Consider the following 26,591-nt stretch of genomic DNA (forward strand, 5'->3'; position numbering starts at 1 on the left):
AATCACTCAAAGCCAACATCCAAAGGGTGCAGCAGGGCTGCAAGGCTCCTGGAGAGGGCGGAAGGCTGGAAAGGGCTAAGGGAGAGAGCCTGAGGGCTTCCATGTGTCTTCACAGGAGCCTTCTAGGACTGCCCTGGAGCTCAGACCTGGCACAAGAGCCCTGCACACACTGCAGGGGAAGCACTAAGATGGGACACAAATATTTTTATATAGCACATCCTAAAACAGAATTCTTCATTTGGCTTATCCAAAGAGGAAGGTCCACCTGCTTCTTGGAAAGCAGAGCTCCAATGGCCGCTGCATGGCTCCAGCTGCAAGGCAGGAGCTCCCCAAGTCTTCAGGCATTAAATACAGTGATTGAGATAAAAATTCAGGGGAGGCCTGGCAGCAGCTGGAAGGGTGAGTGCACTGCTCGGGGGTGTTCTTGTTCCAGGGCTCAGAGCCATGATGGGAGCTGGTGTGGGGTCTGGTCCAGCCCAGTGGAGGTAGGGCACGGCAGGGGGGACGTGGCTCTGCTCCAGGGCTCAAAACCCAGCTCCTGCTCCTGTCTGCGGCTCTGGCAACCCTGGGAATGGTTTATTCTTCAACTACTTGTAACCAGGCTAGCCACTGTGACTCACAGTGCCCAGCTCCATCAGAGCTGACCTCAGCCAGCAGTGCTGAAGAGCTGATGCCACACAAGCCAAAGAGCCACTGCTATCAAGTTGTGTGAGAAAGCCCGGTCAGACCCCAGTGTGGGCACAGAGGGATGACAGCTCCAGATTTGGTGCTGAGCTTGAAACACACCGTGCCTTAAAGCATGAGGGGAACAAAGCCGAGCCCTGAATGCAGCTGATGCTGCAGCAACATCCCCACCCAGGTCACAGCAACCCCAGGGCAGTTCAACCACATCCACGCAAGCTGCGGACCACACTGCAGGGAGAGCTGCTGAAGGAAACTTCTCCCTTCGCATCCACCCCATTGCTGAACTCCAGTGCTCTGGTTGTAATGCCACAGTCCCCATCCCCTTAAACCACAAGAGAGGTGAGCCCCTGAGTGGCTGCAGTGGTCTGGTCTGATGGTACCATGTGCTGCCTTCTTCCTCATATCCAGGCAGCTCCTCTTTCTGCTTCCTGCTCCCCACTCACTGCTCCCCTCCACAAGCCAAGTTACTCACCAACCTGGCACAAAGCTCTGAGTTTTTGTATTTTTTTAATGTGCTTTTCCAAGGTTAGGGACATAAATCAATGCCTAGAAGGCCCCAGCAAACAGCAGCCCGTGAGATCGGCAGCAGATGACCACAGACAGAAGGCAGAGGACCAGCACTTTGGTCTTTTGGCAACAGCGTGTTCTTGGCCAGGCTCCCTTTCCCATCTTTCAGGCTCTGCTTGCCACCCACTCCTCCCTTCCCCAGGATGACTCGCAGTGTCGTTAACATCCAACAAACGAGGGCTGAGGGAGTTCACACCTCCAGTTATTCAGTAACGCTGCCGGCAAACCCGAGACTGTAACGTGCTGCTCTGCCTCCAGACTGCGCTCGGAAAATCCTCCTCATAAAAAGCACAGAGCTATTTTTAAAGGAAATCCTGGATGCCTCTGAACGTGCAGGCAGCAGCAGCCACAGAGGTACGCCAAGCCAAGGAGTCTCTGGGCTGGGTCTGGTAGTCTGACACCACATCTGCAGCGCTCCGGCGGCCGCGGCCAAGCAGGGAACGAGGCTGCAGCGCCGGCCAAAGCCACGGTGCTGCCCGCGGCTGCCAAGAGACACAAGAGCGGGCCAGGAGCATGGCAGGAGGATCTCGGGGGATGCAGCAGCTGCTGGCGGCGGTCAGCACTCCCTGCCAGGCTACACCCCGCGCACACCGTGTCCGGCAGCGCACCTGAGGGCAGGTGTGGCTCTTGCGCTTGCTTTGGTCAGAGCTGACGCAACCAGCGAAGGCTCACCGGAGTGAGAATTTTACTGAAAATTGCATTACTCGGCCTTTAAAGACTCCAAATTATCCTTTCAAGGAAGTGAAGAAAAAAGTGAAGAAAAAGGATTAATTTCTCAAAGTTCAAAGGACAGAATTTAGTTTTTGAAATAACATTTCACTACAAATCCTGCAACTGAGACAAATCAAAACCAGCAACACCACAAACTAAATCTGAAGGACAGGACTGTTAGAAAATGTCTCTCCAACAAAACAGAGGAGTGACAGAACAATTCATGCAGGGCACCTCAGGGAACATCTTGGTCTCATCCACCACTGCTTCTACAGGCAGCAGGTCTACACAACTACCTCTCTGCCAGGACCTGAGCTCCAGGGACATGCTGTCCCAGAGCAAGGGCTCCTGAGTGCAATGAGTCCCAACAGTGTCCTGCATCCCATTCCCACCTGCCTTGGCCCCAAAGGCTCATTAAGAGATGCCATTCAGCCGCCCCTTTCCTTCCCCCTTCACTTACATTTGAGCTGATGCCACCCAACCACAGCATGGGGGGACAGAGAAGCTGGGATTTGAGAGCAGCTCCAGGACCAGCACAGCTCAGTGCAGTAATATCTCACCAGCAAACCCTTCCCTCCACCAGGACTTCCTGCTTTTATCTCCTCTTTCTCTGGGCTGGTGGCTCCAGGACTCCATAAACCTCTTTTTCTTTTCCAGTACAAGACGAAACTTCTTTTGCTTCCAATTAAATCTGCTGATGGACAAAAGCTTCTCCTCAAGATCTACGTAACTTTTGCACAAATATCTCCCACACATTGGTTTTGGACTTTAATTAAACTTTTTTCCCCTTGAATTAAATTACCATTTTCCTCTGATCATAATTTGGTTGGATGAGATATAAAGTTGGAGGATATCAGATTTGAGGGAAGAGGAAAGCAGAGCGCAACAACAGACGGGGTGTGCTTGTCTTGCTTTATTTCCCATTCAGCCCCACAGACACCCTGCTCTCATTAGCACTTAATGCAGGTGAAAATAAAGAGGTTTAATATTAAAACAGCATGGGCACATAGAAAACATCCACCTGGACCTGTTGGAACTTGCCCAATATCACTCCCAAGCTCTTTCTCTATACAAGGAGCTTTTTCACTCCTACGACTGTAACTCCTTATCTGGGCTAATAACATTTAGTATGAAACCTCTCAAATCCCTTTTGAAAAAGAGAAAACTTAAGTATTCAAGAATTAAGACATTTCTCCACTCCATCAGAAACGTAACAGCAGAAAGACCATCCTGCTGCCATCATGGAACTGGCTAGCCAGGTCTGCTGGTTCCACCTGAGCCCCAAGCTGTGAATCCAGGGGGGCTGCCGCTCTCCCACCCTACGATCTCGTTTATGCCAAGGAAGGGTCTTGCTACCTCACTGCCTTCAAAGAAAGGAAGGGCTGTGCAAGAACAAGCAGGAGGCCCTCTCTGAGCTAAAGACACGGACTGTGGGGCTGTGCAGAGAGTGGCACCAATGCTGGGCACAGCTGGACACCTCATTCAAGCCGATGGAGTTGGCAGCCCCCAGCTGAGCACACAGTCGGGGCTGTGGGTCTGAAACGCTCTGTGCAACTGGTGTGATGCTTCAAGGGACAAGTCCTAATCCAGGAACAATGGCTCTGGTCGCATTCCCGGGCAGGCGAATTCCAGCCTCCAGTGAGGATGTGACACCAGGCACGCGGCGCTCGCTGACACGGAACCCGGCCCTTGGCGAGGCACTGCCCGTGCAACCACAGCTCCCAGGAGCAGCCCTGCACAGCCACACGCTGCAGCTGCTGGGTCACTGCTCATTTCCTCCCAAACTTGTTGAAATCCACACTGCGGTGGCAGCTGGGTGAAGAGTAGGGAGGGATTCAAGCTCCAGAAATGTCTGAGAGCAGACAGCGATGAGGCACGTTGGTGGAAACCAAGAGGAAGTGTCCACTGCTGGAAAACGTCCCTGCTCCAGGCTGTGACAACTGATCTAGTGTGGGAACACACAGAATCTGACCTAACAAACACAAAAACTGGAACCAAACAAGATCTCCTGGCATTGCTGATCCTCCTCTCTAAAGCAGGGTAAGCAGGTGGAGAGGAGCCCATCTGCCCCTGCGTCAGCCACCAGAAGAATTCCCAGTTTTCCCAGCCTGTTAAAGTCAACCCATTTTTCTAAAGGAAACATTAACCACAGTGGGATATCAAGATACAAGACTGCTTTTAATTACATATACAAAGGAGTCCCTAACACTCCAGCTCTCCACAAGGGCAGCTTGCTGAGAAAAGCAACTCTGATCAAAGCAGGAAAATCTAAATCGGGTGAGCTTAGCGAGAAACTGCATAAATTGTCCCCAGGTTTTTATGCACAAGACTCATGAACTTCCAGCCAGAATGTGTTTTAGTTGTGGCATTATCTTTCCTTCTGATTTAGCGCCTGCTGAACATAGAGAGAGATTTGTCCCTCTGTGTTCTGCCCGCATGAGGCCACACCACGAGTCCCATGTCCAGTTCTGGGTTCCTCACATCAAGAAGGATATTGAGGGGCTGGAGTATGTCCAGGGAAGGGAAGTGAGTTGGGGAATGAGCTGGAGCCCCAGGAGAGGCTGAGGGAGCTGGGAAAGGGCTCAGCCTGGAGCAAAGGAGGCTCAGGGGGGCCCTTGTGGCTCTGCACAGCTCCTGCCAGGAGGGGACAGCCGGGGGTGTTGGACTCTGCTCCCAGGGAACAGGGACAGGAGGAGAAGGAATGACTCAGGCTGGGCCAGGGGAGGCTCAGGATGGACATCAGGATGAATGTCCTCAGGGAAAGGGTGGTCAAGAATAGGAATGGGCAGCCCAGGCAAGTGGTAGAGTCCCCATATCTGGAGGTGCTCAAGAAATAACTGGACACGGCACTCAGTGCTCTGCTCTGGTTGAAAAAGTGGTGACTGTTCAAAGGTCTCCTTCTGGAAAAGGTATCTTCATCTAAGAAGTATTCTCCAACCTGACAGGCATAAAGGTCCTCAGAAAAATCTTCAGGCCTGGCTGTGGCAGGGTCACCCCCACATTCACAGGTGAGGGCAGCACAGGGCTTTTCTGCCCTGCAACCGAAGGCTCCTGGAGAGCTGCACAAACCTGAAGCTTTGTTTAAAAACAGCATCCCCACAATGTGAAGGTGCCCAAGGGCTCTGCAGCTCCCTGTGCTGATGGATCAGGGCTCCCAGCACAGCACACAAGCTGGGTCCTGGACACGGGTGTGCCAGGCACCCCCTGTGGGCACAGCCCCAGCCAGAGGCACCCGACAGCTCATTCACAAACACGCTCTTCCCAGATCTCCTGCTCCAATCCCTGGCATTTCTTCAGTGGACAAGTTTCCTCTGCTAGCTTCTGTCTGCTCTGAATATATCTAAAGAACTCTTTGAAGTCAGAATATTCTTAGCAATTAGATCTTCTCTACTTCTTTTTGCCTTCCTAATTATCCTTTTAACTGCCTTCTGCTTATTTTAATAGATCTTCCTATCCTCCTCCTTACCAGACTGTTTATACTTTTTAAAAGCCTACTGCTTACTGCTCCTAATACTGTTTACATCTTCACTCAGCCACCTCAGCTCAGTTGCTGCTTTTTTTGCCTGATTTCAGAGTCAACCAGGGGAAATTTCCTCTCTGATCTCTGCAGCACTTTGTAAATATCTCCCATTTTGTCTACAAGAGGTTTTCTACAATAGGTTCCCTTTTCAACAACAGGTTTCCTCTTGGGAGAGGGAATGGAGTCTCCTTTAGACCACAAGTGCTTCCATAAAAATCCATATTCTTCTATATTGGTCTAAGCACTCTTCTCTCTACTGCTCAGCCCATTGCTTTTGCATTAGGAATATAAAGCAGATTGTTTAATGACTGAGCCCCATGTGTTCCCTAACTACCTTATTCATTATCATTTCCTGCCTCAAAAAGTAAACAAATATCCTTTTGTGCTCAATGTTACAGGAGATTACATATGAATTTCTTCAGTTATATCTCTTCTAAGGGGGACAAAGCCACCTGGAAATACTTTGACTTCATGCAAGGGCTTGCACCAGGGTGTGGGTGATGGTCTGGAGGGTTCGGAACATCCTGTAGGGTTTGGAAGTGAGAATAATTTAGGGTCCATTTGGTGGAACCTAGAGAGTAAATTAAAGGAAAGCTGACTCAATATTTCCTCTGTTCCTTACAATCCTTCCCCAGCCATCTGCTATCAGACACTGGGAAAGAGGACACCAAAACAGAGGCAGAAAGTAGGATCTTTTGTGAAGCCACAGAATGGCCATTCTTTACACCACAGCACAGCTCTGCCCTGGCTCACTGCTTGAACCCTGAAGCACTTATTCCACAGACAGAGAACAAGCACCCAGCATGCTGCACCCACAGCTCCCCATGGCAGTTTGTTCTGACAGCCAATCTACCCTGCTGCTCAAAATTTCCACCTCCTACTTTTAGAAATGTTTTTTGCGTCTTCATTTTGTCATCTCAGTGTTTGGATCCTGCTTCCAGGTATTGTTTCTTGCTATGTACTTTGCTAAAACCAAAGGCTCTGCTACCTGCTTTTTTAATTTTCTGCTTTTTAAAGCCATGGAGAACTGGCTCCATGAAGATAAAAATCAACGAGTGAGTTTTTTTTTTGGCAGAGAGTTTCCCAAAATACAGTGCATGTCCCCAAATGTTTAACAACAAACACTAATGAGTATTTTCTTTGACTCCTCAAACTGCTTCACTCCACTCACATGTTCTGTGTCTTCTCCAACTTTTCAACAACTCTGAAGGAAATGAGGGAACTGAAAATGGGGATGATGTATTAAAGCCCAGGCAAGAGAAGAGCTGTTCACACACGGCTCCCTCGCTCTGCACAACCGTGGTTGGCATCCCCCCACTCCCAGACTCAGTGCCACTGCTCACCCTGCAGCAATTGCCCCTTTCCCACCCCAAAGCCTGGTTTGGCACTTCTGCTCCTCTCTGGTCTCCCCACACCAAAAGCAGATGCAGCCCCATCCCTCCAGGTGCCCAATCCCAAGATCCAACTCAAAATTCACTCGATGGAGATGACTCCATGACCCAACTCCCTGTGGGCAGCTGCAGTCCCTCCTTCCTCACCACCACCACCACTGTCAATGCCTGTGGCCGTGCCAGACCCTGTCTGCAGCCTGCTTCATACCAGCTTTTTGGGGAATGACACAAAATCAGCCATTTGGCCAGCTCAGGACACACTCTCTCCATCTGACATTGCCACCAACTCCTCCCCTGTGCTCCCTCCCCACCCTGGCCAGGCCAAGGCAGCACAACAGCAGCACCACCAAATCCTCTGCAGTATTCTCACGGTATCCAAACCCTGCAGGAGCCCAAGGGCAGACCCAGCAGGAGTGCCCAGGGAACATCACCCCAAGGAGCAGCTGGAAACCCCTGCCCTGCTCAGCCCCTGTGCACACGGACTGAGAGTGGATCATTCCTCCTCCTTACAAATATGGAACAGCAATATTTATTAAACATGTCTAGTTTTTCTGCTTTATTATGCATTTTACCTCTCCTCAGCCGTGATAAGTCTACACAAACCATTATTAGAATTTCTTTTGTTCCTAATACAAATACTTTCTTACTGTTCCTTGCACTGACAGTCACAGATTTTTTTTCCCCTTGTGTTTTTAACTTCCTTAATCCATTTTCTGCACTTGATAACTTCTAACTCAAAGATAACTGTCATCTCTTCCTTTTAATATTCCTTTCTTTCCCTTTTAGTCTGTTTTAATTCTCACCAGCAAGGTGCTGCCCTGCTCACAGGAGCTCAGGCTGCAAGGGAGGCAGGGGAGGCAGGAGAGGGGGACTCAGGGTCCTGCCCCACACCAGCTGCACCCTACATGGAGACCAATTTTAAGCCCGGACTATGGCTCTCACTTCATGGCACACTTTGCTAGAAACGCCTGCAAATGGCACAGAGGACAGCAGAGCCTCCAAAAGTGAAACTCAGGACCTTTTTGTGAAATCCCACCTGTAACCAGGCTGCAGGGTGGGAGCTGAGGAGGGCCTGAGCCAAAGGGAGCCCCTCTGAGTAAGCCAGACACCATCAAAATCAAAGTGAAAACAGATGCCAGCATATAAAACCTATTTAAACTAAAGCCTGAGAAAATCAAAGTTACAGGAACAACCAGTGTAAGTGAAGCATTTTCTATTGATGAGGTCATAAATGTACTGTATCCCCGAAGAGCTTCATAAAATTTCAGGTAGGAGAAAAAGACTCAAGGCATTGCAATCCATATCCAAATTACATGGGAACGATGGAGCTGTGTTGACAGAGAAGCAAAGTGCAGCCCAATAAATGAAACAAGATTATTATGACAGAAGGTAGCAGAGAACCCTGATGGACTGGGAGCCCATCCCAGAAAAGCAGAGCACAGAGGGATGCTCAAAATGCCAAGGAACATCAGAGAGGCTGCAACTCTCTGCCAAGGCAGGAAACACAATTTCAGTCAGAGGAGAATTCAGACAATCCCACAGAGACTTGCAAATGTGAAAGGCAGTTTGATGCAGGAATGGTGCTCAAGGTCCCACACACAGCACTTTCTGTCCCCACACTGTGTCCCCAGACATGGCACATCAGGGAATCCCAGGCTGGATTGGGTTGGGAGGGACCTTCAAGCCCATCCAGTGCCACCCCTGCCCTGGCAGGGACACCTCCCACTGTCCCAGGCTGCTCCCAGCCCTGTCCAGCCTGGCCTTGGGCACTGCCAGGGATCCAGGGGCAGCCCCAGCTGCTCTGGGCACCCTGTGCCAGGGCCTGCCCACCCTGCCAGGGAACAATTCCCGATTCCCAATATCCCATCCATCCCTGCCCTCTGGCAGTGGGAGCCATTCCCTGTGTCCTGTCCTTCCATCCCTTGTAAAGAATCTCTCCATGTTTCTTGCAGGCTCCCTGGAAGGCCACAGTGAGGTCACCCCAAAGCCTTCTCTTTTCCAGGCTGAACAATCCCAATTCTCTCAGCTTTTCCTCACAAGAGGAACCATTCTCTGATTCTATAAACAAGAAAATTTGTTAAGAGTGTTAATGGAGCAGCTAAAAGGCCTTGCAGGTGAGGTGGAAAACTTGGAGATGATTATCACCTACCAAAGGGGGTTTGTTAAACAAAAATCATAGTTTAACAGCAGAGTGGAAAAGGCCATTAGAAATAAAAAGACATCCTCAGAAAGAAATCCAAATTAGGAGAATATAAACTCAAGGAAGCTACACTTAAAACCATAAAAAAGTCAATCCAGAAAAAGATTTTGAGAAACAGGTCAAGGAAAAAAAAAGTAATAATCAAACACACAAGCACCAGAAATCTGCCAGATTCTGGGATAAATAAAGTAATGAAGAAAGATAAAACAACAGGATAAAAATTCAACTTCTTTGCACCAGTGCTCATTTGTGCCAGGGCTCAGCAGTTCCCTTCCTCGACTCTTCTTTCGTGAGGAATGAGGGGAGCATCTGCCTCAAACTGTGGGGTCACCAGGGAAAGCTGCAGACCCGCCTAGCAAAATTAACAGCAAAAAACTAAAAATCTCCAGGGCCCAAGAGCATCTAGCCAAAAGTCTGAAAGGCATTAAGCTGTTAAAATCACTCAGCACCCCCAAAATCACTGCTGTCCACCTACAACCCAGCTAGCACTGACTGTGACCCCACTGTTTCAAACGGCTCCAAGGAACTGCAGAACTTCATTTTCATGGCAGAAAAATTACTATAAACAGTAACTTTAAAACCTGAAGCAAAACAGAATAATTAAAAGTGTTCCCATGAGTTAGAGAGAAACACCAGGAGTCATTCAGGTTCCTGCAGCCACAAGTCACTGGGTTCTGAGCCCTGCTGAACAGGGTGTGCAGCACCCAGACTTCCAAAGGCTTCCAAAAGAGTTTGCTCTGGGAAGGCTCTTGTGGCAAGTGCACTCACAGCACTTTCACATGCACAGGATGAAGTAAGAAGTCACCTCATTGATTAACCACTGATTAAGAGAGGGAAAATAAAGGGCAGGAACAGTTCATTATCACAGTGGGGTCCCGCAGCCATCTGCTCCGAGCCCAGGCGGGGCTGGGGAGGGAACGGCGCAGGGAAAGCGGCCCCAGCACCACACCCAGGTGCCCAAATGAGGCAGCAGCACTCACCGAGGCGAGGCAGGAGGCTCAGGGGCACCTCTGCAGCAGCTGAGGGCCTCTGATGGAACCAGCGACTCATTATGGGAGCGGGGACAGAAATGTGCCCGGGCATAAAACTTCACCTGGAGCCCCTGGTGAGCCACCTGCACAGAGACTGCTGAGCAAAACCAGGGAGCAGACAAGGGCAAGAAGGGTGATGCAGCCAGGCAAACTCCTGTGCCATGGACAGGGTGGCCAGAACAGCCCCAAAGAGCACCTCGGGGAAAAGGGACACCAGGATGGCTCAGCTTTGCTTCCCAAAGCACAAAGCTAAACCCTAAAAATAAATCCCACAAGCAAGCGAAAGCAAATATTTTTCAGTCCCCTATTTGCCTAAATAAATTGCAGATGCTGCAATTATCCAAATGATTGCCTTGGTGGTGGGTAATGCCAGGCTATGGAAAATCCACATCCCAAGGGGCTGCAACACATCCTGGGACAAGATCCGAGGAGCCTCCAAAGTGGGGCACAGCACTGAGGTGAGCAAGAAACACCTGAAGCAGTGGAAAATACAGCTCTGACAGTAAATCATGTGTCCCACAGCTGGAGCTACAAAGGATCTGAGTATGGGATAGCTGCAGGCTCACAAGGAAACCCCAAAACCAGCCTGCATCAGCCTTTTCTTCTTCTAACTTAGGGAGTTGGTCACCCCACAACAGCTGGTGATGGAGAACTGGGAATCAGAGCTGCTGATGGCCTTTGAAAAGGCATCCCTGTAATGGAGAGGGCACAGAAACACCCAGGGAGGGCAGGAGACACCAAGGAGCTCAACCTGGGAGAGCAGAGAGCTCCTGCAAAGGGACAGAGCTGAGAGCAAAATTCCCTCTGCCTTGAAACAGAGAGATGGGAAACACAGCAGTGCAGCAAAGTCAAAGGAAAATACAGGAGGAGAGGCTTGTGAAGGTGTCCAAGGGGGGAAAATGATTATTATCCAGCATGTCACCTTGCCCGTGCAGAATTATCAATAGATCCTGCAGAGAATTATCAACAGGTCTTGCACAGAAATTAGGAATGAAGGCAGCATGTTTGCTGAGCTCTCAGCTCTTCCATCCAGCACTGGGCCACCTTTGACACCCCTAAATCTCCAGGAAGAAAGAACAGTTCCAAATTCTTTGAGTTTACAGCCTGAAGCTTGGAAAAATGTAACAAAAATAATTGGACAGAAAGTTGAAAACTTATGATGTCCCAAAAAGAAAAAAAAAAAAAGTTTCTGCAGTTTGCTTCTGAAAAATTTCCTACTGCTTTTTTGGGTTTGTGGGATCATTAAAATAGCTGAGCTGGGAACGTCATGACTTGGTTGGTTTGGCTAATAAAGAGTACCTTCTGGGCTGGAACAGTGGGGATGTTTATGGGGGAAAAAAGGCTTTTTGTGAAGAAAATGGAGTCAACTATTGATATGCAAAATAGACCAAATTATTATTTATATAGGAAATTATTCTAATGTGATCAAACTTTAAATATTAAAAAAAACCCCAACCCAACACTCTGGCAGAAAAGGAACTAAAAGTAGTATTCCTGGTGCCAGAATATTGCTTAGTGAGAGGTTGTAATAATGGATTTGTACTTCTTATGTGAAGAAGTCTCCTGCAATAGAGACAGCTCAGGTAGAGGGATGGGGTGTTTTGGAAACAACATTGGCCAAACACTTGAAAATTCCATAAATCAAGAGGAGACAGATAATTTCTTTTTTTTTTTTTTTTCTATTTTTGGGTGGGAGGAAGGAAGAGCCTTGAAATATGTAAATATTCAAATGCAATTTTTTCCTCCAGAATGCTATTTTGCTCATGATATTCTCCTAACAAAACAAACTCCTCCTGTCCTGCAGAGGCAAAGGGACAGGCTGGAGCCCAAGAATTAGGGAATGTTTCACTGACTTCAGTCAAATCTGCTTGTAGGGAAATTTAACCACAAGCCTAAATCCCCACAGGACTTGTCCCTAAGTGAATTCCAAAGCAGAACAAAAATTAGAGATTGAAGATTAAAAATAAAAAAAAAAATTAAAAAACCCCAAACCACATCTCCTATGAGGAAAAGTCAAGACAGAAATGGAAAATTCCTTGCTGGCAAGGATGCTAATTGCATACCTTGTGCTAGGAGCTGAATATCATAAATTTCTACATATATATTTAATTAGGTTAATTTGCAAACTGTAGACATATGTCTGCTTGAAGCAGACAGGAACATTTCATTTTATACATTTCAAATCTCACATAATGAACTCCAATCACAAGCAGTGTTTATGCTGCAGGAGGACGGCCAGGAGCTCCCTGTCAAAGGAGGGAAGCACAAACATTTCCCACTCACACAAACAAACAGCCACAACGTGGGACTTATCTCCTCCACCTTATCAGGAACCAAAAGCAAACGCAGCACTCTCAGCAAATCTACTTTCTGGCAACTAAACCAAATCAGATTACATAGGAGAAAAAAAAAAAAGAAAATAAACCCCCAACAATAACAACAAACAAACAAACAAAACAAAAAAAGAAAAAAAGAAAAGAAAAAAACCCCACCAAGATTTCAGGAAAAGGGACCTCGATTTTGAGATTTTGAGGTTTTTTTCTCACTTATGAAGGGCACTGCTATTCCCTCCATGTGGATCACAGAGAATATCCACAGCTGGAAGAAATCCACCAGGATCCCCCAGCCCAGCCCCTGTCCCTGCCCAGACCCCCCCCAACCCCACCCTGGGCATCCCTGGCAGCGCTGTCCAAAGGCTCCTGGAGCTCTGGCAGCCTCGGGGCCGTGCCCATTCCCTGGGCAGCCTGGGCAGTGCCAGCACCCTCTGGGTGCTGTTCCCCAATAAATGTTCCAGGGGATTCTCCCACATCCCCTGGCATCTGCCAGCAGCCCCAGGAGCAGCACAGCAGCAGGGCTCCCAGGCCCCTCGGGATGCAGAGTGGCTCTCTGGGTGCATTTAGATTTTTTATTTCTCACCCAGTGCCCTCCCCAGCTCCAGGCACAGCGGGTCCCCTGCCAGGCTGTGTCTCTGGCACATCCTAACAAACCCCATGGAGCAGAAATGCCAATTCTAACTGCTGTTATCACCAACCAGCCAAATTTAAAGGCCTCTAAAATAAAGGCACGTAAGACAGTAAAAGTATGCCTCCCTTGGAGTTAATGAGCAGTAACCCCAGCAGCACCAACCATAAACAGAGAGATGCCCTGAAGCCAAGTCAAAACACACCCCAGGGCAACCTTCCTGGTGGTCTTCCATTAATTCCTTCCCTCCTGAAGTCCAACTCCAGCCCTGCCAGTCCAACCCCAGGGCCACCAAAGGCCAGGTCCCAGCCTGTCCCCTGGTGTCACTGCCACTGCCATTGCCCCTCAGCATCTTCAACAGCATACCCTGACTGCAAAGAGAAATCCCAGTGCTTCCCAAGGGGATTTTCAGATCCCCCTGCCACCAGCCTGATCCAAATCCAGCCATCCCTCCCTACAGAGGTTTCCAAAATGCATGCACAAATTCAAAAAGGTGTTTTATTCCCAGCCAGTAATTATCCTGCCTTCTTACAACTCTCTTCCCACCCTCAAAATCACAAATATCTCACAAATGCCAGTGAAAGCGCAGGATTTGCAGCCCACAGAGTAAGGCACATCAGACCTCAAGTGACAGATTTACACCCAGAAAAGCAGGAGCTATTCTTGGGTTTTGAGCCAGAGCCCTACTGGTGCTGCCTGCACGCTGTTCTCTGGATGCTCCCAGCTCAGCCTCCAAGCTATATCCACCAGCCTGCAGACTTAACTCAAGAAATTGTACAAATCTGCTGGAAACAGGTTTCATTCATTCCCTCTCTCCTAGTGTAACCAAGTAAATAGAATAGTAGTAAAAAAAAAAATCTCACCAAAATACAGACAACTCGATTTCAAGGGTGCACCCCAAAGGCTCTGCAGCACCCACACCCTGCCCTGCCCTCAGCCCACGTCGCTCCAGGTTTTCCTCCAGGTTCCCCTCCTGGCTCTCCCACACCAGCAGAGCTGCTGGCTTTGGTTGCAGTTCTGAAAACTGAGGTTTAATATTTCTAAAAATAGGTCTAAAGCAATTAAATACTTGCACTAAAATTGTTCTCAACATACTGGAAGCAGTAAATGACGGCCCTTCAACGCAAGCACGCCCAACTCCTGAAAACTGACTTCTGCTGCTATTTTCAGGCAGGAAAGGATACCTACACCCACGCAGAGCAAAAAATTAACTTCCATAAGATTACTGCTGCCTGTGTGTATCTAGTAAAATGAAATCACAACAAATATTAAATCCTGAAGAGCCTGGAGACACGGTGGTGCCATCGGGACACCAGCACTGGCGTGTGAGCACATTTGGCCCATCCAGCCTGGCTCAGCTCACTGTCAGTGGGAAGGTCTCACATACCTGGCTGCTCTCACTCCTGTCAGTTGCTGAGATATCAAACCTTGTGTGATAACATCCCTGATTTCTAAACCATGGCACAAAGCACCACAGAGCTCCTGTGTTCCTGGCCCAGGCAGAGTATGGTCCCAACATCCCTCACATCATCCCAGACCCACCCAAGAACCTCACTGCATCCAGGAGTGTCCCAGGCACATCCACATGCACAAACACAGCACAGCTATTGATCCCTCAAATACCTATGGCAGCTCCTCCAGGCTCCAGCAACTCCTCTCTGCTCCACGCTCTGACATTCATGTTTCCCTTTGTCAGCCCCTTATCAGTGCAGGCAAATTCTCCAGTCTCTACTTCTCCACTTCCAGCCTTATTTTCCACATTACACCAGCCAAATATAGACATGAAACAAGCAGGAGTGTTGGGAATCACAAGCAAGGAAAGCCTTGCCTATATAATTAAATCTTTGCAGGTACAGTACAGCAGAGAAACCTTTCTAAGCACACACTGGAGTGCCTTGGAAATACAGGTGAGGGAAATAAAGGGAGGGATTCCCAAGGAAAGCTGCTCTAGCAGAGGAATTGGTGTGGTGACACCGGTGCCACCACCAAAAAGCACAAGGCTTGGCCACCCTTGGCCCTTCCTATGGGGACAGCCCCATGCCAGGCTGACCCAGGGCTCTGCAGTTTCGCCCCAGAAGGGCCACATGGCCTCCAGCTTCTCCAGAGGCAGCACAGTTCCATCAGCCCCAAGTGGCAGTGTGGGACTTTGCCCTGGTCTCAGCCAAGGCCACACCCAGGGAGGCACAGGCAGGGGGTGCAGCTGGTGTGACCCCATCAAGGGCAGGCAGAACATGCCCCGTGCCCCCACCCTGCCCCTGCTCCCCAGGCTGCCCCAGGCAGCGTCCCAGCTGGAGCAAGAGCTCCCAGCGTGCTGGCACAAGCCCTGGCAGCCCGGTCAGTGAACCAGAGCTAACTGCCATTCAACTGCCAAAAATCTGGGAAACACGCAGCACAAGAACTCTTCTCCAGGGGTACAGAGGGGGTTTAATGGAGGGGATGGATTCTAATCTACCTGTCACTGCCACGCTGCTCGTGCCCTCCGTGCTGCCTCCTTGCCCAAATGCACCACTCAAAATACAAAGCTTCTCTGCACTTTCAATGAGCACACAGGAGAATTTTCTAGATTTAATATCTTTTTTCTGCCACTGCTCGCTTTGAGAGAATCCAACAAGTGAAACCCAAGTAGCTCAGCCACCATGCAGCTTGCCCAGCACCTCCCTGTGCATTTACACTCTCAGTAGTGCTGGAGTACAAACCCCACATTTCAGGAGATGACCTGTGTCCATCATGTGGGCTCTGACACCCATTCCAGCACGCGCAAAGCAATTTCAGTGTGGAAAGAAACTCACTGCTGAGCCCAGCCCAAAAGATGACCAACACTGACACTGAGCATCCTGCTCCAGCAGCAGCAGTGAGAGCCCTCAGCAGCAGACAGCAGAAAAGGTCCAGGGATGAGTGGATCCAATGGACTCAAGGTCTGAACATCCCAGCTCAACCAAGGGACCACTGTACCTTGGAACACCAAAGAGTGAGCACAAGGCAGCTTTGATGTCTTCAGCACATCCTGGGAAGAGACCTCCTCTGCAGAGAGAGCATCTGCTCAGCCTTTCCCCTCCTCCAGAGGAGACACAAGTGTGCAGCAATGCCTCCCACACCCCAGGGTCACCTGAACAGCCACAGCCACATCCCAGCTTCCCCTTGGCCAGCAAGCACCAAACCCTGCTCCACCCAGAGCCCTCCACACATCTGCAGCCACGGGTTTTGGGGAGAAACAGCTGTTACTAAAGCCACCATCAACCCAACCTTCTGCTTATTATTTTTGATTATTAAATTCTGCATCCTCTTGGTTATGTTCCCATGCTAAAAGCTCTATACATGTGGTGTACATTAAATGTTACATATTGTGTATTACATAGACTCATGTTTTTCCACTCCCTCTCTGTTACTACTTTACCCCACTCCCACTGTCACCAGAGCTAACCAAAGTCACCAGGAGCTGCTCCTACACAGGGCACCTTCCCCACACAGCAGGAGCCCCTGCCTTCCCCAGGCCCTTTTCCTGGTGCCATGGTTTCCAAATTCAGCTCTCACGTGATGAGGCAGAGCCACTGTGACAAGCTGCACCAGAGCCCTGTGCCCTGATGAAAGGCACATTGCAAATGGTTATTTTTCATATACTATCCATGGTAAACAGCAGCATTCATTTCTATTCCCTTGCTCCAGACAAATCAATGATTGTTAATGCAAAGTCAACACGTCCAGATGTAGTTTGCATACTAGTTAACCACTAAATTGGCATCACATAGTACAAAATAATCAAGAGACATTCAAGGAACCAAACAAAAGCAAAAAGGAGGCAGATGACTAGCAATTAATCCATAAAAGACCTTTAAAAATTAGAAACTTCTTCCCCAGAAAACACAGTATGGCCAAATGGAATCCGTAAATGTGAAATTCCAAATATGCACAATGCTAGATGCACAGAAATGTGGAAATTGCAAGAAATAAATCTCTCCTGGGGCCATTTCCCCACATCCCTTACCAAGAACATGCACAGCCTCCAGCAGCACTGGCAGCCCCTGCCCAGGCACCTCTTCCCCTCACCCCACTTGGTACATAATGTACAAATAGTGCCTGATCGGGCAAACCTCTGACAAAACTCAGATTTTGGGGTGGCTCCCCACATCTGCAGGACCACTCTTGTCTGTTTTACAGCTCCCAGCACACAGATAACCACCTGCAGGGATCCAAGCATGGACTGGAGCAAGCACAGAGCCCAGGGTAGCACCCACAGGGAACGGGAGATGCAACAAACCCTCGGGAAGTGCCACACTTCTGCACACCCTGATCCCACCCTGGGCTGGCTGGCACACTCCCCTGTGCCACTCCCGAAATCTGAGCCATGCTCAAGCTTGCTCAAGTAGAGGCCACCAGGGGCTCCGTGGGCAGTGCCAGGGACCCAACACTGCCACGGACCCAGAGGCAGCGTGGCCCTGCAGGACCTGTCCATGGGAGCTGTGCCAGGGGGGCTGTGCCAGGGGGGCTGTGCCACGGGCACCACATCCAGGACCTCGTACCGAGTCCAGCCATGCCATGGTGGGAAGGTCAAAATCCTTGAACAGGCACAGCATCCAAAGAATTACTGACCCACAGAATGTCCTGAGCTGGAAGGGACCCACAAGGATCACCCAACCCAGCTCCTGTCCCTGCCCAGACCCCCAGCAACCCCACCCTGGGCATCCCTGGCAGCGCTGTCCAAAGGCTCCTGGAGCTCTGGCAGCCTCGGGGCCGTGCCCATTCCCTGGGCAGCCTGGGCAGTGCCAGCACCCTCTGGGGGAAGAACCTTTCCCTGAGCTCAGCCTGAGCTGCCCCCCACAGCGGGCACAAATCCTGACTCTGTATCAGCATGACTCTTAGAGCAGGTTTCAACCCTCTCCCCTGCAAAATAAAATTAAAATTAAATTAATCTAATTTTTAGAACACTAATTCCACTCTAATTTCACTCCTGCACTTGCATAATTGCAAACTTGACTGTGCATCACCGGGGCCACGTGACTGCACCCGTGAACTGAACTATTCCCAGCGTTGCATTATGGCAGTGATATATATTTAAATTATCCTGGAGTCATGCAATAACCTCCCAAGGTTTTATATGGCATTTGTATAAATATTATCTACTACTTTAATAATATTATGTCTGTTTTCATTCTGGGATGAAAATATGTCACTGAAAATGAGGTCCTGGAAATTTTTCTTTTTTAAAAAATACATTTCAGTTATGTCACAAGAAATCTGTTGGTATCACTCAGCTGAGCTCCCTCCCTCCCCTTCCCCTTCCAGGCTGCCAACAGCAATTTTGAAAAGGATAAAATATTGATCAACTTTCCAGAAGAAAAAAAAAAAAGGGGGGAAAAAAATCCCCCTGAAGGCAGACTGCAATGAAAAATTATGAAATCTTTTCCAGGCAGGAGCAGGTTTGTGCTGGAAGGACAGGCAGAAAGGTGAGATTCAGACCCATTACAACGCCAGCAGCAGGAGCTGGTGCTGGAAAGCTGCAGCTCCCCAGGGAGTTAAAGATGGGAAGGGTTGCAGCTCCCACAGCATCCCCGTGCAGGAGGACACAGCCTCGCCCCCAGCGCTGCACAGCACACACAGCACCCCCAGCACGGCTGAGAACACCTCCAGCCCAGGCCTCCCCAGCTTCAACCCCTCTGCTTCAGGAGAAACTCAAAAGGCATCACTGGCACAGTTGGCACTGTGACCCCAGAACTGAGGCTTGGTCATTAATTCTAATTAAAATGCAGCACCCATCAGTGCGTTCCCCCCCCAGATCCCAAATCCCAAATCCACGGGGATGCTCCCCACATCTCTGGGAGTGTGGCAGAGCAAAGGAAAAGCAGCATCAAAAGGTCTGATTCACACGAGAAAAAATGTATGAAACCTTAAAAAAAATAAATTACAGCTAAACAGTTTCTTGGGGTACAATGATATTGTAGTAAAACTTCTGGGGGGCAGCTCAAGGAAGGGAATTCTTGGAGGATAAGAATATGGAAAAGCCACCAGGCTACAGCTTCCTGGACGAAACCATGAATAAAATATTCTCCAGGATTGTTAAATCCAATTTGGAGCATTGTGTGTAATTTTTACCCAGATGTGCCACCCGGCTCCGAGTGCACCACTGCCGGGCTGGCACCGGCCTCCCGCTCCATTATTTGCTAAAAAAGGGATTCAGGAAGAGGGTGGGTCTCCTTCGGGGGGGCTGGGGGCAAATAAATGCAAAAATAAAAATATGGAGTTGACATTTCGGAGTATTTCTTCCTCCACCCAAGAGTTATCCTGCTTTGCAAATTTTTTCCATTTCCCCCCCCCCCCCCCTTTGAAAAACTCAAAACATGAAACAAATAAAGGGGAGAAAAGTGAAAACAGCCCCCGAACCCTGAATTCACCAGCCACTCCTTTCTGATTTCCATCAAATATCAAACTACAGGGAACAGAAAATCAAAACCAAAAAAAAAAAAAAATTTAAAAAAAAAAAAACTTTTCAGGGTTTTGAGATTCAAAATTAAAAATTCATTCTGGTTCGAAATTTAATTTTATTTTGTGCAGCACCCAAATTTCAGCCTTTGCTGGTGGGTGCCCGGCAGCTCCAGAAACTCACTTTGGAGTTTAAAATTTAAAAATGCTTTTTTTCAAAAAGAAAAAAAAAAAAATCCAAACTGCTGCAGCTGTGGAGCCAGCCATCTTGCTATTTTGTCCCCATTTTAGAGAGGATACTGTGTCAAGGTTGGTAAAACTCAATGTTGACCTAATCTTTCCCTTCCTCTCCCTCCCCCACTTTTGGGTGGAAAGGCCATGTAGCTCTCCTAGATTGCTTTTTTCTTGAAACAATGCATGTTTCAGTGCTCTTTTGTTATTTATTTTTAAAAAGATCAATACCAAGACCCCAGTATTCAAGGGCAACCCTACAATAATAAACCAGTGTGTGCACAGTCCAGAACTCACAGGCACTCTGTAACAGCAAAATAATAGGGATAGGACAGCATTAAAAACAAACAAACAAACAAAACAATTAAGAAAAACCCCACCAAAAATAAAAATGAAAAAAAAAATTTCAATTCAAACTCCAGCAAGGCTTTAACAGTCAAGGAGAAAAAGGATTTTGAAATTGTGAAAAATATCATGGCTGAGCCCTTTAAAGGCACTTCAGTTTGAAAAAAAATGAAAATCACAAAATCTGCAATTATTTTTTTTCAATATTGTTAATTATGCATATTCATAATATCATGGCGGACCTTATAATAAACCTGTGTAAATATTAGATTTATGTGAGCCATAGGACATGGAGTTATTACAGTGTGTTTAAAAAAAGAAGGAGAAAAAAAAACTAAAAACCATAGTATGGAAATTTTCTTCTCTACAAAAGAAATAGGAAATTAAATGCTGGAAATTGTTTTAATTATGCTAGGAGAAACCATCCAAAAATCCAAGAAATTCTAAAATAAAACTGACATTCGACTCTTAATTTTGCTTGTCCTCGTGTTTTCTTGGACTGTGTTTAGAACCTCATTGTTTAACAGCAGTTTTGCATGAAATCCAAAATCACAAAAAAAAAAAAAAAAAAAAAAATTTGGGTGTGTCCACAGCAAATTTTCTGGGTTCTTCATTTTCCTGCAAAACTCCTCATTTCAAACAAAATAACTTTAAGCACTGCAGCAAAAAGGAAAAAAAAAAATGAACCCTGAGTTTTGGCAGAGCTTGCTGCACAAGTTCAAAATTACAATGAAGCCCAATTCCTAATTGCTCCGGAACAGCAATTCTCCCACTTTCCCAAACTAATCCCTCCCTGCAGCTCACCCGGGGGGGCCCACCAAAAACTTGACTCACTTTCCTTTCCCAGCACTCTGCTGCTCCCAGGCTCCGTTTTTCTCCAGAAAATGGGGGTGGAGGGAGAAAAACCTGAATTCATTCAAATTCCTGTTTAATTTTCATTTCCATGAGCTGGGCTTTGGCTCCAAAGGGACACACACGAAATTTGCAGGGCGCTGCGGAAGCTGCCGGAGGAACCCCAACATGGGGGATCCGGCCCCAACTTTCTGGGAAAAAAATTAGAAATAGCAGAATATTTCCTTTTTTTTTTTTTTTTCAATTTTAATTTTTTTTTTTTTATTATTTACGAAATAGTCTCCTCTAGGTGGCGTCGTTTTAATGGAAAAAAAAATGGGGGGGAAAAAAAAAAACCAAAACGTTCCGGAGGAAAAATTAAGAGAAGGAGGAAAAAAAAAAATTAAAAAAAAAAAGAAAGAAAGAAAGAAAAGAAAAAGAAAAAGGGCCGGGAAGGGGCGCGGGGCGCGGCGGGGCCGGGCCGGGCCGGGCCGGGCCGGGGTGCGGGGCCGGGCCGGGCCGAGGGGCGGCTCGTCCCCGACATGGCTGCTGAGCTCCGCTTTGTTTTCTGCCCGGTCCGAGCGGCCGCGGGCTCCGGCACCGCGGGGTCCGAGGGGCCGCTGCCGGCGCTGCCCCCGCGCACTGCGCCAAAGCGCCGCCGGGGCTCCGCGACGGGGCGGCTGCGGCTGCCTCCCTCCCTCCTTCCCTTCCCTTCCGTTCCCTTCCTCCCCGCTCCCTCCGCCTCCCCCCGGGGACACGCCGCCCGGCCGCCGCGTACCTGCGCTGCCGCCGCCGCCGGAGCGGAGCCGTCCGGCTGGTTCATGGGGCTGGGGCGGGAGCAGGCGAGCCCCGCGCCGCCGCGGCCTGCGATCCGCCCGCCGCGCACAAAGCCGCCGCCGCCGCCGCCGCTGCCTGCTTTCCGCCCTCCCAGGAGCGGCGAGTGGGGGCGATGCCCCCGCTGCGCGGGTGGGCGGCTCGCCGGGCTGCTGCAGCCCCCCTTCCCCCCGGGGCATGGGCCGGGGCGGCCGCCGCGGGCACGGGCGCTGCCGCTAGCGGCGCGGCGCGCAGGGCTGGGCGGGCGCCTCCCGCTGCCGAGCCCGCGCCGCCGCCATCACGAGCCGCTCTGGGGGCAGCTCCAGCCGCAGCGCGCTCGCAGCCGGCGGCGCCGGGAGAAAGGGGCTGAGTCTGGCCCGGCGCGGGAGCCCCGCCGCCCGCCCGGCCGGCCCCGCGCTGCCCTCCGCCCCCGCGCCGGGCACCGCGCAGCCCGGCCCGGCCCGGCCCGGCCGCCGCCCGGCGGGCGCGGGGCCGCTCGGCGCCGTGGGGCCGCTCCGCGCCGCGGCGCCCCCCGGGAGGTGTCCCGCGGTGGGTGTGTGTGCGCCGGGCTGCGGGCTGCGGACCCCGGCCCCTCGCGGGGAGAGTCCCCGGGCGGCGCGGTGGCCCCCGGGCCGGGCAGGGGCGAGAGCCCGGCGGGTGGGAGCTGCGGGGAGAGCCGGGGTCCCGTACGGCTTCCCCAGGCCTCGTACCCCTCATACACCTCACTGAGCACGTGGGGAAGGGTCCAGGGACCAAGCGGCATCCGTGGGGACGCGGGGTGAGAGGGGACAGACGGCCCGCCAGAAGGGACACGAGGGAACCGCTGGAGCTGTGTCAGGGAGGGTCAAGCTGGAGCTCAGGGAAAGGTTCTTCCCCCAGAGGGTGCTGGCACTGCCCAGGCTGCCCAGGGAATGGGCACGGCCCCGAGGCTGCCAGAGCTCCAGGAGCCTTTGGACAGCGCTGCCAGGGATGCCCAGGGTGGGGCTGCTGGGGTGTTTTGGCAGGGACAGGGGCTGGGCTGGATGATCCTTGTTGGTTTCTTCCATCTGATGGAAGTCTGTGATTCCATGATTGTCCAAATGGCTTGGGCAGCATCACCCCTGCCTCCTCTCCCCCAACACTCTTCCCCCCACACACACCCCGGGCTGAAAGCACGCCTTGCCCTTTTAGCCTTGAAGCTCCCATCTCTTGGTCCCTCCATGTTTGAGAGTTGTTTTGCCACAACACAAAACAGGGGAAAGCCTTTCTCTACTCTCACACAAAACTCATCCCGACACCCTGTCCCTCCACAAAGAGCTGTTCCTCACCACGTGCTCACAACCCTCATTGCCGCTCAGCAAACTTTGTTAATTTTGTCAGCAAACTTTGTTAATTTCCTCCAAAAAGAAAAGGAAAAAAGGTAGTGCTTTTCTTGCCCTGGAAAGCACACAGCATTAACTATAAACATAATTACATCTCATACATACCTGGTGTTTTCTTCCTTGTGAAGCAGTGCCAAAAATAGTTATTAATAGTATTAATAAAATAATCTGAACTTGTGAATTTTCCTGCCCCAGCCCATGAAACTGTCTTTCCCCAGAGTTCCACAAAACCAAGGATTTGTCGAAAGCCAAATGCTGATTTTGCTCTTGTTGCCCAGCCTAAAGATAACTTCAAAGATATTGCAAAACACAGATTTATTTTTCTTAATATCTTTTATGCAGATTTCATTTCAAATCGCTGTACGGTCAGATAATGTAATTACAGAGCTAAATAAAAACAAAGGGGCAGGGGAATTGGTGGAGACATTGGGCAAGGGAAGATGTTTTCCGAATGAGCTTAGAAGGGATGTGGGAAGTCAAGAAGCAGAAACCACTCACGAGGTTTCAGCCCCAGCGCTGGCATGAATCGCAGCCAGAAGGAATCCCCCGTGGAGCAGACTAAAGCAAAATTTGGTGTTTAACAAATGTTTGAGGGGGGTTTGGGGGAAAATGCCATTTTGACACAGAGTCTGCAGGATGGGGAGAAGCTTGGAGATACCCTCAACATCCCTTTGTCTTTGGAAACCCTCTCACTGACCTCCAAAAGCCAAAGCCTGGAGGTAAAAGATGCCTGCCCTGCTGTGTCCCTGGTGGCTGAGGGCACATTTCAAGCCATCCCTGAGTGGTTTGAAGTGTCTTCAGCACTGGAGAATCCATCACAGCTCATGGTGACTTGGCCAACCGTTCGTCACCTCCTCACTTTGAGCCTGACCCTGTTTTGCTTCCATTTGATCCATTTGTAACATGGAAAAGCCTCCTGACTTTCATGTCCACAAACCATGTGGATAAATCATACCTTCACCTTCTTTTGGGGACCCTCTTCCTTCTGGAAGGACAATGTTTGAGCTGTCCAAGCTTCCTCATCCCAAACCTCCCTTTTCTTCTGGTCATGGAGACAGAATAGATGCAGAAAAGAAGTGCCAACTGTGAAACTCAGAGAGAGCCCAACCAGATCTCTGCCCTGCGTGTTTCTGCAATGGCTTTGCAGTCTGCTGTGCCTGCTCAGCAGACACAGACATCGCTCTGGGTGGAGGGGTTGGGGGTCCCCGGGGGAGAGTTCCCACTTCTGGGTCAGATCTCAGAGTTCAAAGCCAACCTCCGGAGGTTGGTCCTGGCTATGTGAAACCAGCCCTTAGAATCCGCCTGCTGCCAATCTCGTGCTGTTTAGACACAACAGACACCATCACTGTGACCCCTCCTGCCTGAGGGACAGCCCCTTCTCCTCCGACGGGGTGAGGTCCAGTGGAGAAATCCTGCAAGTCAAGAAATCCTTGATTAGGAAATTTCTATGGATTAGGTCTGGGAAATTCCAAGCATGTTTTATTCCTGGCAGAGTGAGATCACTCAGGCTGAAGTCCCTTCTGATGAGGTGACCTGTTTGGGACAGATGTTTTAGTCTTGCCACTCCGATAGCATCCAATGGGCTCTTCTGTCCTGACTGGTACCAAATTTTGGCTTTGTCTCTCAAAACTTCCTCATGATCAGTGACCAAAGCCTGAAAACCCACATCCTTATTTTGAAGCGCCCTCAGACCTTCCCTGGGTAACAGCTGCTGACAGGCCCATTGCAGCCAGGAGCTCTCCAGACACATTTCAGAACACACTTTCCAAGAAAGGCCAGTCACTTTTCTTACTCCAGTTTCTGGTGTCTGCAGGCAGAGAGGACACTGGTTCTCACACCTCTGTGGGATTCCCAGCCTGAAAAGGTTGAATTCCTCCTGGGACATCAGCATCTGTGTGGCACTGGGCTTGCCAGAGGTAACTCAGTAACTTCTCCCTCCTTTCCTACCCTTAAGATGAAGCGGCAGCAATGCTTTCACCTTCCCAGGGAAGCTCTGTAGTCATCTCAGACTGGGAATGCCATCCTGGTAGGACACCCACCTCCCATGAGCTGGTTAAGGGTGTCCTGGCTGCAGTAATCCTAAGTGATAATATGATTAAAGATCATGACAATGCACGTGCATGCAAGGGCTGGTTCTGCAGGCTTGAGAATCTTTTTCTGTACTGAATTCTCCTGTATTCCCCACAGGTTGTTTGTAAGGCAGGCAGCACTAACAGTTGCTCCTCTGTGTGAGTGTCAAAGCCTGCACAGCATCCATCCCGAGGTGATGGGGTGTCCTGGAGCTTGCTTGCTGCAGCCTGGACTTCTGCTCGAGCTGTGGGGTCAGGGATGGTGGTAGCAGGGACAGGCTGTTGGGCAAATGAGTCAGGGGGAGATGTCACTTAGTCCCTGGAAGGGCATTACAGTCCACAGCTAACTCCATTTTGGAAAAGTTGGGAGGTTTAGGTAGAATACTAGGAAAAGGTTCTTTCCCCAGAGGGTGCTGGCACTTCCCCGGCTGCCCAGGGAATGGGCACGGCCCCGAGGCTGCCAGAGCTCCAGGAGCCTTTGGACAGCGCTGCCAGGGATGCCCAGGGTGGGGCTGCTGGGGGTCTGGGCAGGGACAGAGGTTGAACTGATGATCCTTGATCCCTTCCAGCTCAGGAGATTCTGTGATTCTATGAAAGCTCACCTGAGGACAAAGATGCAACACAGCGGAGGCAAAGCCCAGCGAGGTGATGAGATTCTGCATAAGGCGCTCGTGCTGATTCCAGCGAGGAGCCTCTCTGTGGGATATGTGCTCAGTAGTCTGGAGGAGGAAATTATTGGTAGCAGTCTTCCTAAGTAAATCTAGAGGTCACAATCCCCTTCATCCATCACAGCATTGTCATCTGGGCCAAAGGTTATTCCTGAGGGATGTGGGGTTCCCTCTGATCCAGTGCCCACGCTGAAGTTTGGAATCTGTGCCCAAAACATTGAGGTTGAACCCCGTGCTGGGGCAAAACGCTGAACACTCCTCATCACTGTATAAATAAGGAAGAGTCAGCAAACCACGGTCAGGAAATGGCCAGAGGACTATTTATAATCACTGCTATCTGCAAAGATATTTGTGAGACTGGCAGAAAAAAATAAATCCCCACTTCACTCTTCCTGACCCCGTCGCCGTCTGTTTGCTTCACTCTGAGGCATTAAAGCTCATCAGAAGTGTTTGCCAATGGTTATACAGAAAGGAAATGTTGGATTGTATTTGTTCTTGTCAGCACTGAGCTGCTCCTTCCTTTTCCAGCTGTGGTCACTTTTGCCCCCTCCTTTGCCAGGACCGTGTGCACCCTGACCACTCAAAGGAATCTGCACCAGTGTGAGCTGCAGCACAGACTGGGGATCTCTGCAATGGGCTGAATGCACTGAAAACCAACTGTGGACAACAGGAGCTCCAAAAACATTCAGATTCAGGTACAAAGCTTTTCCCTGCACAACGATTAACGAGCCCTTCAGTTGCATCAAAGCCTTGTCAGAAATCGCAGCGGCTGAGTCGTTGGGATGGCTCTGTTT

General features: G+C 49.8%; 1 protein-coding gene across 14 annotated transcripts in view; it reads right to left on the reverse strand.

Annotated features, from left to right (window-relative positions):
• The window catches only part of ZNF618 (zinc finger protein 618), a 149,481-nt gene extending 127,461 nt beyond the window's left edge, over window positions 1–22,020 (reverse strand). For all 14 annotated transcript variants that reach the window (XR_014616672.1, XM_084219917.1, XM_084219915.1 and 11 more), the window contains exon 1: window positions 21,665–22,020. Coding sequence is in view for 13 of the 14 variants with exons in the window: in XM_084219917.1 (XP_084076043.1) it covers window positions 21,665–21,709 (45 nt within the window). In the remaining variant the exon portion in view is untranslated. The remainder of the gene's footprint in view (window positions 1–21,664) is intronic.
• Between the last annotated feature and the right edge of the window lie 4,571 nt (window positions 22,021–26,591).

The sequence above is a fragment of the Fringilla coelebs genome, assembly GCF_963513975.1.
Source record: "Fringilla coelebs genome assembly, chromosome: 21".
Classification (NCBI taxonomy): domain Eukaryota; kingdom Metazoa; phylum Chordata; class Aves; order Passeriformes; family Fringillidae; genus Fringilla; species Fringilla coelebs.